General features: G+C 47.1%; 1 protein-coding gene across 5 annotated transcripts; it reads left to right on the forward strand.

Moving 5' to 3' along the window:
• Nucleotides 1-156: 156 nt before the first annotated feature.
• Nucleotides 157-11,738, forward strand: eps15l1a (epidermal growth factor receptor pathway substrate 15-like 1a). 5 transcript variants are annotated; one of them, XM_088395100.1, is made up of 28 exons: nt 157-259; nt 1,233-1,274; nt 1,349-1,438; nt 2,258-2,305; nt 2,389-2,484; nt 2,694-2,750; nt 2,825-2,950; nt 3,027-3,086; nt 3,266-3,508; nt 3,575-3,732; nt 3,807-3,963; nt 4,097-4,159; nt 4,334-4,354; nt 4,643-4,728; nt 5,109-5,141; nt 5,414-5,486; nt 5,563-5,724; nt 5,893-6,090; nt 6,173-6,358; nt 6,537-6,642; nt 6,770-6,820; nt 7,386-7,522; nt 7,754-7,817; nt 7,888-8,036; nt 8,119-8,212; nt 8,339-8,503; nt 8,762-8,778; nt 8,961-11,738. In XM_088395100.1, the coding sequence occupies exons 1-28, from the start codon at nt 233-235 to the stop codon at nt 9,105-9,107; spliced, it is 2,856 nt and encodes a 951-aa protein (XP_088251226.1). In that variant the 5' UTR covers nt 157-232; the 3' UTR covers nt 9,108-11,738. The 5 variants fall into 5 exon arrangements, with proteins under 5 accessions (XP_088251226.1, XP_088251229.1, XP_088251228.1 ...); XM_088395103.1 differs by lacking the exon at nt 6,770-6,820; XM_088395102.1 differs by lacking the exon at nt 5,109-5,141.
• The last annotated feature ends 5,132 nt before the right edge of the window (nt 11,739-16,870 follow it).

Consider the following 16,870-nt stretch of genomic DNA (forward strand, 5'->3'; position numbering starts at 1 on the left):
AGTCCCTACACCAATAAACATGCAGTGACAAGAATGCTCTAGTGGTAGCAGCATTGCACCATTGACGCGTGTCATCCGTGAGCTACGGGAGTGAGAAAAAGCGCGACCAAAACCAAAAGCGACTCGCTCCCTAGCAGCGAGGCACACGCTGTCCGCGAGGAGTCGCAGTTTCCCAGCTGCCTGGGTGAGGCAGGGCGGAGAGGGAGGGTGCGTTCCCGCAGCAACAGGGAAGATGGCAGCGCTCACATCTCTCAGCCAGGTAAGGGATGCGAGCCTTCGGCACGGCACCTTTTTAAGACCACGCGTGCACACGGTTTTGCTTCGCGTTCCACCACCGCTCGGTGTCATTGTCGCCTGGCTTAAGTCGCCAAATATGGTGGAAATCGGTTCGCTCGGCCGGTCGAGGCAGGCCCAGTCTGGCGACGGCGGCGGTTCCGTTACGTAGCGGGCTCGTTAGCCGCCGCCGACGGACACACGGCAGCAGGCTGAGACACGAAACTCCGCCCTTTTAACCGAGCACAAGTGGCACTCAGCGGGTGGTGTGTCAGGGCGTGTCCCCGACGAGCCGCGTCTTTGAAGCGGGCTCATGCGAGCTGGCCTGTCGTCGCCGCTAGCTGGTTAGCATCGTTGGAGCCTAGCGGGCTAAGCTGCGGGCGGTGACAAATTGATGCTGAAGTAAGTCAGGCCGACGACAACGCTACTTTGCGGCCAAAAGACAAGGCAGAAGCGCATTCTGTTTTGGGTCGTATGGCGTAATTCCTGTCGTGTTGAACTTCTTTTGCTTTTCAAGTCATGTAGACTACATTCACACTTTTTCACGATTTAAGGTTTCAACACACACCTTTCCCAGTATTCAGGTTCAACACTTGCACTTTTGGTGATGTTTGTGTTTTAACACCCATGCTTCAACCGGTGAAACAGCCAACACACACCCCACACCGTTCATTTGTGACAACGACAGGCATGAATAAAAAAAAATCAGGCCAATGAGGTGCCGCAAGGTGGCGTTTAAAAGAAACACTTCAAAACCCGGCCTGATGCTTTTTTATGTTGCAAATTGTTCCAGCTATTGCATTACTTCACTTTGCTTCACAATGCCAGACAAGCATTGCTGCAATTACCTTGTATTTGACTTTATTGTATTAAATGCTATGCCTCCGCACGTCCCAGTCACCCACTAGTCAATCTAAAATATGAAAGTCCACAATGACAGTAATATGCATCTTTCACAGGTGACGAGCGGGAGCGCCGTGTTTGAGAACTTTTACAGACAGGTAAAATGATGACTGGATGCTCTCTTAGCATGTTCGCCGAGTGTGCTAATTCTGTTTACGCGTGTGTATGCAAGGTGGATCCGGGCAACACGGGGAGAGTGGGGCCAACAGAAGCTGCCCTGTTCTTGAAAAAGTCGGGACTTCCAGATGTGACACTGGGAAAGGTAGCGGTGTGATCTTAGCTGCCATTTTGTTGTCATGATTTATTGCAGTTGCTATCAAGTGTGTGAGTTTTAGGCCCAAAAGTACAACATTCATTGATACTCTTTGTCGCTTTCACACATCTTTGGTGGCAATATATTTGGCATGTTAATTTCAGAAAGAACCAAGCGAGAGTAAATGCTCAGTCAATGGAGGCTTCACGCTAATACTTAGTTTTATTACAAAGGGGAGTGACCAGTTACATTCCACCCGCCGGTGGCACTTCTTCCAACTCTACGTTAAAGGCCGTAAAAGGTCCAACTGGCAGGTTTGAAAGGGCCTGCGCTATTACTAAGTGCGATTGTCTCAAAGCTGTAATAATGCTTGATATGGGCTGGCAGGAAATGGCAGCGAAGCCAATTAGTGTCCTCCCGGAAGAAATATTGAGAGCAGGAAATTATGTCATTGCGTTATGTGAAAGATTGCCACTGCGGATGATGAATGGGACTTTTTGTAGGCTCCAACATGTCTACAAGTTACCCAGTGTTTCCAAGCGTTTATGCTGGGGAATTTGTTTGAATTTTACACTAGACCCTTCCCCCCTCAAAAAACAAATAACAAAAAGCAAAATCGAGCCCTGATTCATTTGAAGTTTGGCAGGCATTTTTATCATAACACAATGTGTGAAAAAGTCAAAGACCCTTGCTCAAACTGAATAGTAAGATGGCCAGTTTAGTTTGGTGGAGCCGTCCGTGGACCTGATGTTGATCAACTAGTGTTGTCACAGTCATTGACAAACAAGATAGCTGCGGGTTATTTATTTGTATTTTTCCCTTCCCCAGATTTGGGATCTGGCTGATCCGGACGGTAAAGGCTACTTGGACAAACCGGTAGGATACGCCTCCTTCGGTAGAACCTAAGATGATGACATCATCAGAATGAGCATCTTTTCCACCCTCTGTGCGGCCAAAAGGGTTTTTACGTGGCGCTGCGTTTGGTGGCGTGTGCGCAGAGCGGCCACGATGTCAGCGTATCCAGCCTCAACCTCAGCGTGCCGCCGCCCAAGTTTGTGAGTGGCGGTCCTTCTTTTGCAAACCGCACCTGTCAATCACAATCATTTTACTCATGACAATGGAACCTCTGAAAATACATGAAGTTTCAAGGAGCAAGACAATTTCATAAATAATAGACAAGAATAATACATCAGTGGACACACTTGTTTTTTTTTTTCTTTGTCAAAATGAGTTTTCAATGTTAGTTTTCGTTATATGTTTCCAGAAGGACAGCAACAGTCCTTCCCTGAACGCCTCCACTGAAGCTCACTGGGCCGTCAGGGTACCCAAAGGCACCTCACACTTGCGTCATTTCTGAGATGCGTTAAGAATATGAATAGCAAACGTTTCTTTCAGCCAGAGGAAAGGAACAAATTTGACGGCATTTTCGAAAGCCTGTCACCGGTCAATGGCCTGTTGTCGGGGGAGAAGGTCCGACCCGTCCTCATCAACTCCAAGCTGCCCCTGGACGTGCTCGGCAAGGTTTGTGCTCACCTCACGTGTTGAATTGTGGTGTTTTTGTCACTATCCTGTTGCCAAGTATCTCATGTCCCGTCAGGTTTGGGACCTGAGCGACATCGATAAAGACGGACATCTGGACAGAGACGAGTTTGCCGTGGTGAGCCGTTTTCACAGTTTTCCCATTCATTCTTTATTGTCACGACGCGTCACGAGGTAACAGAAATGCCTATTGAAAAGCGGTTCCGGATCGTAAGCAGATCCTGGTTCAGATGCGTTGTGCGCGGGCATCAAAGCTTCCCAGAATCCACGGGTGGTGTTGGTCTCGTTTGGTGGCAGGCCATGCACCTGGTGTACCGCGCGTTGGAGAAGGAGCCCGTGCCGGCCCACCTGCCTGCCGCCCTCATCCCACCAACCAAGAGGAAGAAAAGTCTGGGATCGGTGACGGGCGGCGCGCCCCCGCTGCCGGCTAGCCCACCGCCACCCAAGGACTCCCTGCGCTCCACACCTTCCCACGGCAGTATGAACTCTCTGAACAGTGCGGGCAGCCTGTCCCCCAAACACACCCTCAAGTCCGCACAGGTACGTACGTGGTGCAACGTGCCATTGGACGTGTGAGAAAGTCTCACGGAGGCCTGGGCTCTCCAGCATCCCGGCAACTGGGCGGTCCCGCCGTCAGATCGTGGTCGCTACGACGACATCTTCTTGAAGACGGACGCGGATCTGGACGGTTTTGTTAGCGGGCTGGAAGTGAAGGACATCTTCATGCAGTCTGGACTCTCTCAAGGTGTACTCGCGCACATCTGGTAGGTTAGCTTGGCTGGCCAGCTAGCGACCATTAGCATCCATTCACCCACACTCTCCTCTCCTAACCTGGCAGGGCTCTGGCCGACACCAGACAAATGGGCAAGTTGACCAGGGAGCAGTTTGCGCTCGCCATGCATCTCATCCAGCAGAAAGTTAGCAAAGGTGTGGACCCCCCTCAGGCGCTGACGGCGGATATGATCCCGCCTTCGGAGAGGGGCACTCCCGTCCAGGTAGGTCACTACTGAGGGCTGTACTCGCGGAAATTGAAAGGAGCACCATTTTGCTAAACGATAAGCTCCGTTTCATCTTGGCGCCATCTGTGACAAATCACAAATAAAGCATGTTGTGTCAATGTGTGAGCAGAGCATGTCGGGGTACATGACGCCAGTGGGATCAGAGATGGCGGCGCTGTCAGAGATGAGGAGGGTAAGCGCTTTTTCTTCTCCTTCATGTGTGCTTAGCGCGTGGCGATGTGGGGATGAGCCAACATTCCCGGTGGTGGTGTTTTTTTTTTTTTTTTTCCTGAATGTGGTGGATTGACTGACGCTTCTGCAACTAACCTCTCTGCTCTTACCTCCTCTTCCTCCTCCTCCTTCTCAGGCCATAATGTTCAAGTTGTGGGTAGGTAACCAAATTCAGGGCCTCCACTCGCCAATGCTTTCAAGTCCCTGAAACGCCTGGAAGCATTTGCACATCTCTATATATTTTTTTTTTCTTTAACCCCCCGTTGAAGTGACAAATCTAACCTTTGTTCCCATTCAAACCGTGCTTGAGCCCACTCGAGACTTGAGTTCTCTTACTGGACCTTTCCCTCCACGTTGCCTCCCTGCCTCGGCCCAGTCGACTTCATTTCCCCACACTTCACTGACACTCCCTTGCTGTGTGTGCCCCCCCCCCCCCAATGTGCAGGACAGCTCCAGTTCAGTGGGTTCAGGCGAGTTTACAGGTATCAAGGAGCTGGACGACATCAGCCAGGAGATCGCCCAGCTGCAGAGGTAAGACAAGGAGACGTGTTTGCTGCTGAAACTTTTCATGCGTGACGAGTGCGACGTGCTGTTTGGAACGCATCCATTCCCATGTCATGAACGCCGCCGACGCTTCACCTCAACTCCGACCTAAGCCTCCCTCGAGAAGAATCGTCACCCTCCACAACCCGAAATTGTAACAGCAACAAGCTATGTGCGTGTGTTTTTCTAATAGAGCAAGCACAACCTAATGGAGATTGGTTCAAACATGCCAAGTTTTATGTTCATCATGCCTCTCCCTCACATGCGTCCGTCACCCACTCACCAATCGACCACAGCACGCACACGCAACTTACATGTGTGTGTATTTTGTTTGCTCATCACTTATTCTCTCCATAATGCTGCGTCAGCACTCTTGCCTTTACCCAGTGGAATGCGCTCAGGTAAATTGCACAAGTCACTCACTGGACCTGGACTGGTATTCTCACACAAAATAAATATTTACTGTGGGGGGTTAGGGTTCAGCGTAATTATCCGGACCCCTAACGGTTTTGCTTTCACCGTCCCCTACTGATCCAGAGTGCCGACTTTGGTCATTTTAAGATTTGTGTTCCGAATATGGTGGAATTTCACGTCGACGTGCCTGCACAGCACTGCTTCTTCAATTGTTGTTTTTATCTTTTCTTCTGTATTTGGCTTTGTGTGTGCGCGCCAGGGAGAAGTACACTCTAGAGCAGGACATCAGGGAGGCGGAGGAGGCCATCAGGCACAAGAGCGCCGAGGTCCAGGTAAGCTCACCTGTCAAGCTGTCCCCGTGCCGTTGAGCGCAAGCCTGGTTTAATGGCGGCGCTCTTGCGCTTTCAGGAGATGCAGAACGACCTGGACCGAGAGGCGGCCTGTCTGCAGGAGCTGGAGGCGCAGAAGCAGGATGCCCAAGACCGCCTGGAGGAGATGGACCAGCAGAAGCACAAGCTGGAGGACATGTTGAATGAGGTCCGCATCAAGTGTCAGGAGGAGTCCCAGATGGTGAGTAAGCATTCATCATTAGGACGTCGAACGCGGTAGTTACTAACATTCATTGACGTTTGGATTCAAAGTGGTATCTGCTGACCCAAAATTTGAGCAGCCCCGGTTTAGATGTTAAAACTCCAGAAACCTGCATTACCCCGCCCGACCTTGCGCTGGTTCCGCCAGATCTCGACGCTGCAGAGTCAGATCCACTCTCAAGAGTCTGACCTGCAGAACCAAGAGGAGGAGCTGAGCCGGGCCAAGGCCGACCTGGGCCGGCTGCAGCAGGAGGAGGACCAGCTGGAGCAGAGTCTAGCCGCCGGCAAGATTCAGCTGGAGACCATCATCAAGTCGTTGAAGGCCACACAGGATGAGATCAGCCAGGTGAAATGTCATTTGTCTCCACGGTCAGCCGAGGGTGAGATTGCCCCCTTCGGGGTGGTGACAAGCTGGATGTGTTGTGTAGGCGCGCAGTAAACTGTCGCAAATCCAAGACAGCCAGCAGGACGTGTCCAAAAGCATTGAGCAGTATAACAGCACCCTGAACGGGACCCACGGAGGAAGCATGACGAACCTGGCCGACATGGGCGAGAGCTTCAGTGACAGGGAGAACGGAGCCTTCCCCTCTGTGGCGACGACCTCGCACCCGCAGGTGGTAAAAGTACTCACATCCTCCCTTTCTAGTCAATTCATTTTGTCTCTCGTGTTTCGTTCGACATATTCAAAAATAATTGCTGACATTGAGAAAAGACTGAGCTCATTGTTGTGGTAATTTGGGAAAAAAAACAGCCATCCAGTCAGCTGATGTAGATTTTTTGGGCGTCTGGCAGGAGGATCCGTTCAAAGTGAAGCCGTCGGTGTTCAACAGTCAACCTCAGGAGCTTCAGGCTGACCCTTTCCACTCGGAGGACCCTTTCAGGACGGACCCTTTCAAAGGTGCGCGCGACCGTCGCCTCGCCTTGGCTCGCTTCCCTCGACTCCTCTTGCTTGTTGCCGTCATTTACTCGGTGCACCGCTTTGGTTTCAAGCTTTTTGTGTTGCCATCTTCCTCCTCCTCATCCAGGAGACCCTTTCCAAAACGACCCTTTTGCCAAGCCGCCAGCAGCTTCTGCAGGTACTCACTTTCACAACTCCACGTTTTTCTTTTAAAGGCGACTTTTTCATTGCTTCTGCGAAATGGGACCAGCACGATTAGTAGGACCAAAATGATCACAGTTACTGCGATAACGGCGCTATAAGCATTCTTTTTCAACAACAAATGTGCAAGTGAGGTTTCTTCCTTCGTACTTCTTTGGCTGCATAGAAGCTACTCGATTACTACTGCGTGTGCCGTTGTTCTATCTCACACCTGGGGGGCCACAGCTGCTCACTCACTTTCTCCACCAATCTAACATGGCAGGATACACTGCTCAAAATCACAAACATCACCAACGCTAATATTAGCGTAGCTAGTATTTTACGTCTGTTTCCAGTTGGTTGCATACTCACCAAGTTGCATTGATTCAATTTTTTTTCCTTACCGGGCAAAACAAAGCCCTCATTCTGACTTTTGTGATATAAAAGAATCGTGCCCAGTTTTCAAAGCAAGTCAGTCAAGAACTCGGAAGCTCGGGGCAACATTGCCAAGCACACATCATCGGCCAATAAAAGACGTCCTGTGTCATTATATGTAATTGCAGATCCGTTTGGCGGCGACCCATTCAAAGAGACTGACCCGTTCAAGGCCTCGTCTGAAGATTTCTTTAAGAAGACCTCAAAGCTGGACCCCTTCGCTACAGCGGACCCCTTCGGCAAGAGCGCCACGCTACCCTCAAAGGTGACACATTCACTCCTTGCGTGTCATCTGCTCACTTTTCATCAAGTTTCAACCACAAGTTCAAAAAATACTGAAACTTGAAACATTAAGTGTAAAGAAGGTCCACTTCATTTCAAATGATGAGATCAGAGTGCATTTTTTTGAAATTTCAGCCGAAAGCCCAAGAACCTGAACTTTTTGGTCCCCCACTGAGAAATTTTGAAAATAAACACCTGTGTTGTTCTTTTGCAGCAAATTAGTCACTTCACGAGTGGTGACCCGTTTGCCGGCGCCAACCCCAAATCTAAAGGAGCAGGTAGGAATTCTCACATCCTGGGGGAGCCTACGGCCGTTTTCCAGACTGCTGTCCGTCCGTCCCTGTTCAGATTTGTTTGGCGCTTTGGACCCATTTGGCAGTAGCTCCTTCAGCGGCAGCAGCAACAGCAGCTCTGCCGGTTTCGCCGACTTCAGCCACATGGCCAAAGCCAGAGACCCGTTCGAAGGCCGCGCCAGTTGGCTGCTGGACTACCAGAAGGTAGCGTGCGATGATGACAACGCTTGCCCGAGACGCTCGAGGCAGCACGGCAACGACTAATCGGATTCTCCCGTGCGGCCAGGCCGCGTTTACGGATGATCCGTTCAGCAGGAAGAGCGACACGCCCGCCCTGCCCCCCAAGAAAGGAGTTCCACCGAGGCCCAAACCCCCCAGTGGTGAGTGCAACTTTGAAGATTTCATACTGTGCACCTCCGGTTATCGTTAGGGATCTTTTGTCCGACGGGATTTTGTGAGTTAGTGTGCAAAAGTGTGACAGAACGGTGACCGCTTCATATCTGCAGGTAAGACAACGCCAGTGCACATGTCGGGCCCGACGGACGCCCCCAAGCCATGCGACCCCTTCCAGCCGTTCGGCAGGGACACCGCCGACCCTTTCCAGAGTAAAAAAGGTTTGGGGGACCCCTTCAGCGGCAAGGACCCCTTCGCTCCGCCATCCTCGGCACCAAGTAAGGCTCTTCCTCGATTCTTGCAACCTTCACATTTGTCATGTGACTGGGAAATTATGTCAAGACTCGAACTGGAGAGCTACTGAACGTCTTTTCTGTTGGAGGCAATCAGGGAGACCGAATGAACTCATTTGTGAAAAAATATGAAACACAGTTGGGCAATTTGGGACATTTGTGGTTTCCACAGTATAGAGACAATAGGACACTTGATCCACCAAGTCGATGTTTTGCTAACGTATGTTCTTTCACCCTCGACAGGGCCTGACAAAGTCAAGGTGAGTTTGACTTTTTGATATCGACATTTGAAAACCCGACTGAACTGTCGTTTTTAGACAGGCAGGTTTTTATTCTGTTTGGACGGACGGCATCGTCTCATGCTCTGACTTATTGGCAAAGGCTAGTCAGCATTGAACATGTGGCTGTACGTGTGCCTGTGTCTGTTGTGCGTATGTGTCAGTTTAACAATGAGGCCCAACAGCTGGAGTGGGCCAAGCGGGAGAGTGAGCGGGCTGAGCGAGATCGCCTGAAGCGTCTCCGGCAACAGGAGCAGGAAGACTTGGAACTCGCCATCGCACTCAGCAAGGCCGAGATGTCTAACGCCTGACCGGTCTCCCGCCCACCACCAACGTGACTCTTGAATATTCTATTGAAACACACAAACACACGATTGACAGCTCCTCAAAAAAAAAAAACGCAACCGACTTTAGAGGTCTTGCGTTGAGCCCAGGCGATGTTGTTCTCCCCCTTTTGTTGGGAGCGTCGGTTAGCTGGTGTTAGTGCTCTTAAAAAAAATGCTCTGGAATGACTCAATGGGATTTGACGCTCTTTATCATAATTATTAACGATTCACTGTGATGAGGACAAAAAAAACCTCATTTTGTTTTGTTTGTTAAACTTTCATTCTCCAGACGTGCCGTAACTGGACAACAAAATGGAGGACGGACATTTGGGTGACCTTAGCTCATCGTTTTCGTCCCGTCGTCCCTGTTTTTGGTTTCAGGTGTGGTGCATTTGGACATGTTATATCCAGAGGGTCCAATACTGATGCTACTGGACAAGAAAATGGAGGACAGGTTGGAGAGTTGGCGCTTAGCAACATCAGCTAACAATTTTGGCCCAATCATCTAAATTGCCCCATAAGTGTGATTGGTTGTCTAAATTGTGACCTGGTGAATTGCTAGCAACCAGTCCACATTCAGCTGGGATAGGCTACAAACTGATGGATTTCCGCTAACAAACATCAAACAACGTACTGTAGTGCGAAAGCAGTATTAGTTCATTATTGCACACGTTTATAATTTTTATGACTTGATGAGGGAATCATTTGTTGTTGTTTCTTTTAACAGAAATGTTTTAAGCTTTTTATTTGGAGATTTTTGGAACTACAGATGATGAGCTTGTTGGATGTTTGAAACTACAGCTGATGTTGATAGGCAGAACAGGATGCCGATACAAACTGGAAATGTGTTAACCACTCACCAACTTTTTTAGTTGTTTTTTTTTGTACTTGAATCAGCGACCGAATGGACGTGATTGAACACACACTGCTGTCTTGACTTGGCGTACTTATTTATTCCTGATGACAGGAAGGTTTACATTGTGCTCCCTTGCAGATCCAAACCACTTTAAAAACAAACGAACGCGTAAACGCTTGTTGGATGCTGTGATTGCTTTGCTGGATTGAGGCTACTAGAAGACATAATACCCAAATCTGGTTCAAAGATTACCTTCTTTCCCCCAAGTTATCTCGAAATTGAAGTTTAAATTTGACACCACTGGCTGGCTGGCTGTTATACTCCCGAGTGAAGCACAATTGGTTATTATAACCGCAAGAAACTCACTGAAAATGTCCAATATCTGTCTCTTTGTCAACAAGTATCCATCCAGGACTGTAAAAAAGATGACTGTACAACAAGCAAACTGCTTTATTCCCCGCCCCCCAATGCAAATGTACCTGTTAATGTGAACTCTCTGATTGATCGCCTTTGAGTTACCATGTTGGTGCCACTTCCAATGCATTTCAAATGGGGACTGCATCTCTTCCCCCCCATTTTGGGGTTTACAGTCCACACATTCACGATTCACTCTTTTATTTGAAGTTGTATTTGAAGCTAAATGAAGTAACTCAAGCAAGGCAAAATTGTTTTGACAGAATTGTTGTAACAAATGGTGGCCCTGCTTGTGCTCCTCGTTGAAGCTGGCAGCTTGCTGGCAGTCTTTGCTATGCTAGGTTAACTTGTATGTGTCTTCCCACCTAAACTGCTAACTTTTGTTTTTATTCTTTAAATTTTGTTGATTTTGATACGTGATATCAAGAAGCTAACATGCTCTTAGAATTTTAGCATTTCTTAGCAGCCAAGACAAATCAATCATTTTCTTGAGCATGTTGATTTAATGACTTCTCTGGTTCATTTTTTCTTTTGTTGAAACTGGCGACTCGATGTTAGCTGGTCAAGGAGGCAGATTTTATTGAAACGTTGCAAATGGACTTCTAAAAGCATTAGCTGGTCAAGGAGGCAGATTTTATTGAAATGTTGCAAATGGACTTTTAAAAGCATCTCCAACATATCACAACAAAGCAACACAAACAGTGGCGAGCTGCCAGATAACAAACTACTTCTGCTTCTATTGGACTCAGTATATGTGTCACCTAGCAGAGTAGCTAACTGCTGGCAAGCTGTCAGTATTGTTGTTTCTAATGCGCCTAATCTTGCTTGTCAGACATAATCAAAGTTGCTTCACTGCCATCGCCCCTTCTGCATTTGTGCTAAATGAATTGGCCGAGTTTAGCTTGTCTGTTCTATTGAGCCCTACTGTGAAACCTCAGCCGTGCACCATGCACTGCTTTTTCAGCGGTGACCATTCATACCGTTCATGCTGTATTTGTCTCCTTCGTGCAATAGATGTTTTATTTTTATGTTATTTTTATGTCATGTGTGTTTTTCATACGTTATCCATTGGTTTGATGCACTTGCAGCTTCTGATTCTTTTGGGGCAATGAAAATATTTGGGAGAAAGAATTTGTGTTAAGGGTACGTTAACCCTGATATCCTGACGTGTACATTATTTTTTTGTTTGCTTTTGCTGAGCTGTCTTGATCTAGATGATGTGTATACTTTCACATCTTGTATGGAAAAAGAAAAACCAGTGTTACACGAACAATCGAGTGGAATACGGCCATCGTCTTCTACTCTGTTGGACGTTTGTGTTGAAAGAAAAAAGAACTCATACCTGACACATGTCATCTCTTTATTTTGGATGTGTGCTTACACACAAAAAACATTGCAATTTCCCTACATTATAATACAATAAAAGTTTTTTATGTAGTGCATTTCACAACAGCTGCAGCTGTAACAAAACACTTTATACAGAACATAAAATAATAATGCAACAAAGACTGAAAATGATAAACTAATACACACGCATATATATACATATATGTGTATATATATGTATATATATATATGTATATATATGTGTATATAACCAAAACTTTTTCCTCACCCCCCGTGGGTGGTATCTTTTTCCCTTCAAGCTCGGGTCCTCTACCAGAGGCCTGGGAGCTTGAGGGTTCTACGCAGTATCTTTGCTGTTCCTAGTACTGCACTTTTCTGGACTGAGATGTCAGATGTTTTTCCTGGGATCTGTTTGAGCCACTCCAACCAACTATATATATATATGTATATATGAAAAAAAAACTTTTTCCTCACCCCCCGTGGGTGGTATCTTTTTCCCTTCAAGCTCGGGTCCTCTACCAGAGGCCTGGGAGCTTGAGGGTTCTACGCAGTATCTTTGCTGTTCCTAGTACTGCACTTTTCTGGACTGAGATGTCAGATGTTTTTCCTGGGATCTGTTTGAGCCACTCCTCCAGTTTGGGGGTTACTGCCCCTAGTGCTCCAATGACCACAGGTACCACTGAAGTCTTAACTCTCCAGGTCTTCTCCAGCTCTTCTCTGAGCCCTTGATATTTCTCAAGTTTCTCATGTTCCTTTTTCCTAATGTTACCATCATTTGGGATGGCTATGTCAACCACAACGGCTTTCCTCTGCTCTTTGTCCACCACCACAATGTCCGGTTGGTTCGCCATTACCATTCTGTCTGTCTGAATCTGGAAGTCCCAGAGGATCTTGGCTTGGTCATTCTCTACCACCTTTGGAGGTGTTTCCCACTTGGATCTTGGGACTTCCAGTCCATACTCTGCACAGATGTTCCTGTACACTATTCCAGCTACTTGGTTATGGCGCTCCATGTATGCTTTACCTGCCAGCATCTTACACCCTGCAGTTATGTGCTGGATTGTCTCAGGACCTTCTTTGCACAATCTACACCTGGGGTCTTCTCTGGTGTGGTAGATTTGGGCCTCTATTGCTCTGGTGCTCAAGGCCTGTTCTTGTGCAGCCAGGATCAGTGCCTCTGTGCTGTCCTTCAGACCAGCTCTTTCTAGCCATTGGTAGGATTTCTGGATATCAGCTACTTCAGCTATGTTTCGGTGGTTGTTGGAATAATTTTAAGTGAAGCTTTGGCCTGCCAGACCTGGAGGCCTCGCCTTTACGAGTTTATCTTTCCTTTTATCTAGGTTCTTCCTTTTTAGTGATAGGGATGTCTTTTGATCCCTGTCAGCCATTTGTATCCTTCCTGTCCTTATGTTGTCTGTGTGTTTTGGTTCCCGTAAGAGGCCTTCACTAACAATGAGCAGGGCTTATTTGCATAGGTGACATGTTCTTTGTTTGATTCACAGGAACTTCATTCCTTTTAATTTAGATGTAGGTTTGGTTCATAGATTGTAGTTTATCAGACCTATTCTTCTTTGTTAAGGGTTACATACAGTTAGAAGTAGTTGCATAAAAGTTATCCCATATTTACTCAATGTTTGTTTAAGGAACTGCATACCGGTTACCTCACATTTGTTTAATGTGTGTTGAAATGTTTAGGACAAGTTACTTATTATTATTATGTGTTAATTACCAAGTAGATAAAGTTAGAAAAGGTCTAGTTGCATTTGTTCCACAGCAAAGCGGCAATCAACGTGCTTCAGGGTATTTGACCCCGGTCGAGGAAGAGTCAGCCAACTGAGGGAGGACAGCTGGGGACGGCCTCTGCGGGGGGTCACGAGCCAACAACGAAGTGCTAATTCACACCACACTACATTCTTTAACTTATCAGCGTTGCTACAGACACAATCCCCCCTCCCTTTAGTGTAGCAACGCCTCTGTAACCAGGGCAACCATAACATTAAAAAGAGGGGCACGTGGAGTAAGGACTCAGAACTGATGGAGGTTGTAACTGAGATTGCTTTCTCTATCGTTCTCCTCGCGAGTAAACCTGTTCTGGTTGTCTTCTCCTCTTCATTCCAGCAAGTGATTTAATGTCTAATCGTATTTAGACCCAACAGTGGTACATCCCATGTAGGGGCTTGTCCTCCCATGATGGTCCCTCCAGCACCTCATCTTCCTTTGATGCCCATTGTCTGAGACATTCACTGAACACGTGATCCGTTGGGGCCTTATCCCTGATGTACTTATGGATCTTGGATGTTTCATCTTGGATAGTGGCTCTCACGCTCGCTAGTCCTCGGCCTCCTTCTTTACGGCTAGTGTACAGTCTCAGGGTGCTGGACTTGGGATGGAACCCTCCATGCATGGTTAGGAGCTTCCGTGTCTTGATATCTGTGGTCTGTATATCTTCCTTTGGCCACCGTATGATTCCTGCAGGGTATCTGATTACTGGTAGGGCGTAGCTGTTAATGGCTAGGGACTTGTTCTTGCCATTGAGCTGACTTCTTAGGACTTGCCTTACTCGATGGAGGTATTTGGCTGTGGCTGCTTTCCTTGTTTCCTCGTCAAGGTTGCCATTTGCCTGTGGAATTCCAAGGTATTTGTAGCTGTCCTCAATGTCTGCTATTGTTCCTTCTGGGAGTGAGACCCCCTCTGTGTGGATTACCTTTCCTCTTTTAGTCACCATGCGGCCACATTTCTCAAGTCCGAATGACATTCCGATGTCAGAGCTGTAGATCCTGGTAGTGTGGATCAGGGAGTCAATGTCCCGCTCGTTCTTAGCGTACAGCTTTATGTCATCCATGTAGAGGAGGTGGCTGATGGTGGCCCCATTCCTGAGTTGGTATCCATAGCCCGTCTTGTTGATTATTTGGCTGAGGGGGTTCAGTCCTATACAGAACAGCATTGGGGACAGAGCGTCTCCTTGGTATATGCCACATTTGATGGTCACGTGTGCAAGTGGCTTGCCATTGGCTTCAAGTGTGGTTTTCCACTGTTTCATCGAGTTGGCGATGAAGGTTCTCAGAGTCCCATTGATGTTGTACAGCCTCAAGCATTCAGTGATCCAAGTATGTGGCATTGAGTCATATGCTTTCTTGTAATCAATCCAGGCAGTGCTCAGGTTGGTACGTCTAGTTCTGCAGTCTTGGGTGACTGTTCTATCCACCAGGAGTTGATGTTTTGCTCCTCTGGTATTTTTACCAATCCCTTTCTGAGCAGTGCTCATGTATTGATCCATGTGCCTGCTGATCTTATCTGATATTATGCCCGCGATCAGCTTCCATGTTGTGGAGAGGCAGGTGATTGGCCGGTAGTTGGATGGGACTGTACCCTTTGATGGATCCTTCTGGATCAGGATCGTACGCCCTTGGGTTAGCCATTCAGGGTGAGTCCCATCCCTTAGCAGCTGGTTCATTTGTGCTGCCAGGCGCTCATGGAGAGTTGTAAGTTTCTTGAGCCAGTAGCTGTGGATCATGTCAGGGCCTGGTGCTGTCCAGTTTTTCATTCCTGAGACTCTTCTCTGGATGTCTGCCACTGTGATGGTTACTGGGTTCTGTTCAGGGAGCTTGCTGTGGTCCTTTCTCAGAGCCATCAGCCACTGTACATCCTTCTTATGTGATGCCTCCCGCTCCCATATATTCTTCCAGTACTGTTCAGTTTCCAGCCTTGGTGGGTCTGCTCTGCTATTATTCCCCTGCCACTTTCGCTGGTTGTGTTGTGAACAACCTGTTTATTCGTCTGGCTTCATTCTCTCTTGTGTGCCTCTTTAGGCGGCTGGCCAAGGCTTGGAGTCTTTGTTTGGCAGTTTCGAGTGCTTCAGGTATGGGCATCTGGCTGTATTTCTTGGGAACTTGCTTTTTCATTGCACCTTTCTGGGCCTCTGTCATTTGGCTCACTTCTCTCCGTGCTATCTTGATTTTGGCCTCCAGCCTTCTCTTCCATGGTGGGCACTGTTGTGGTCGCATATGGTCATTCTTCTTGTAGCCAAGCATTTGTAGGATCACTGCTGCTGAGGTGTATATCAACTCATTGGTTACAGTGATGGTAGCCGTAGGAATTGTTGTCAATGCTGCATTCACATCTTCTAGGAGATTTTCTGAGGGTACTTCACTTAGCCTCTGCAGTGTGTATCTAGGTTCCCGAGCATTCATTCTCACCGTGATCTTGTTCTTCAGGTCAGTTGCTGCCTCGTTCAGCTTGATTATGCTTATTGGGGTTTCGTACCCAACCTCTGGACTTTTACATGGATTTAACTCGTCTCTGACCTGGTGCTCTGGTTGGTCTTCGTTATGGCATTTGTGTTGTATCTCATCAATCTCGAGGTGTGATAGCAGGTGCCGTTTATGGATATTGGAACATTGAGCTACTAGTTGCTTGGCCGATAGTGTTGACTGTGGGTATTGAAGTTGCCATTGTTCCCGCATTCTCCGCATGTAACCCCTCTCGCTCGGGTTGCTGGAGTAGTAGCATTCCAACAGATCCTTATTCTCGCATCTTGCCCATTTGTGTCTTGTTCCAGTAGCCCATTTTTCATCAGGGTGCTCTGGTTCCCCAGCACCTGACGCAGACCTTGTTTGTCCGGACGACGTCTGAGCCGGCATGTCTTTCGTTTCTTGTACTCTCATTATCTCTGAGGTAGGCGGTATCGTTAAGGGTCTTGCCTAAGGACCCACACTGACTGTTGGTAAGGTAATCGCTCATTGCTCATATTGTGCCCCTGCCGGGAATCGAACCCGGGTCGTCCGTTTGTAAGTCATGTCACTTACTGATTGAGCTAGTCAGCCGTAACTTTATATATATATATATATATATATATATATATATATATATATATATATATATATATAAAATCCAGATATATATATAATATATATATATATATATATATATTATATATATATATATATGTGTATATATATATGTATATATATATATATATATAGTATATGTATGTATATATATAGTATATGTATATATATAGTCTCTGTATATATATAGTATATGTATATATGTATACATATAGTATATGTATATATATATATATATATGTGTATATATATATATGTGTGTGTGTATATATATGTGTGTATAT

Source organism: Syngnathus floridae, chromosome 13 (genome assembly GCF_059516105.1).
Source record: "Syngnathus floridae isolate MCC-2025c chromosome 13, RoL_Sflo_1.0, whole genome shotgun sequence".
Lineage (NCBI taxonomy): Eukaryota > Metazoa > Chordata > Actinopteri > Syngnathiformes > Syngnathidae > Syngnathus > Syngnathus floridae.

Bases quoted from the DNA above. Each gene is read 5' to 3' on its own strand.
- eps15l1a (XM_088395100.1), top strand. From the start codon at position 233: ATGGCAGCGCTCACATCTCTCAGCCAG. The intron at 3,509-3,574 runs GTACGTACGTGG...TGGGCTCTCCAG, and splicing joins ACACCCTCAAGTCCGCACAG to CATCCCGGCAACTGGGCGGT. The intron at 4,355-4,642 runs GTAGGTAACCAA...CCCAATGTGCAG, and splicing joins CCATAATGTTCAAGTTGTGG to GACAGCTCCAGTTCAGTGGG.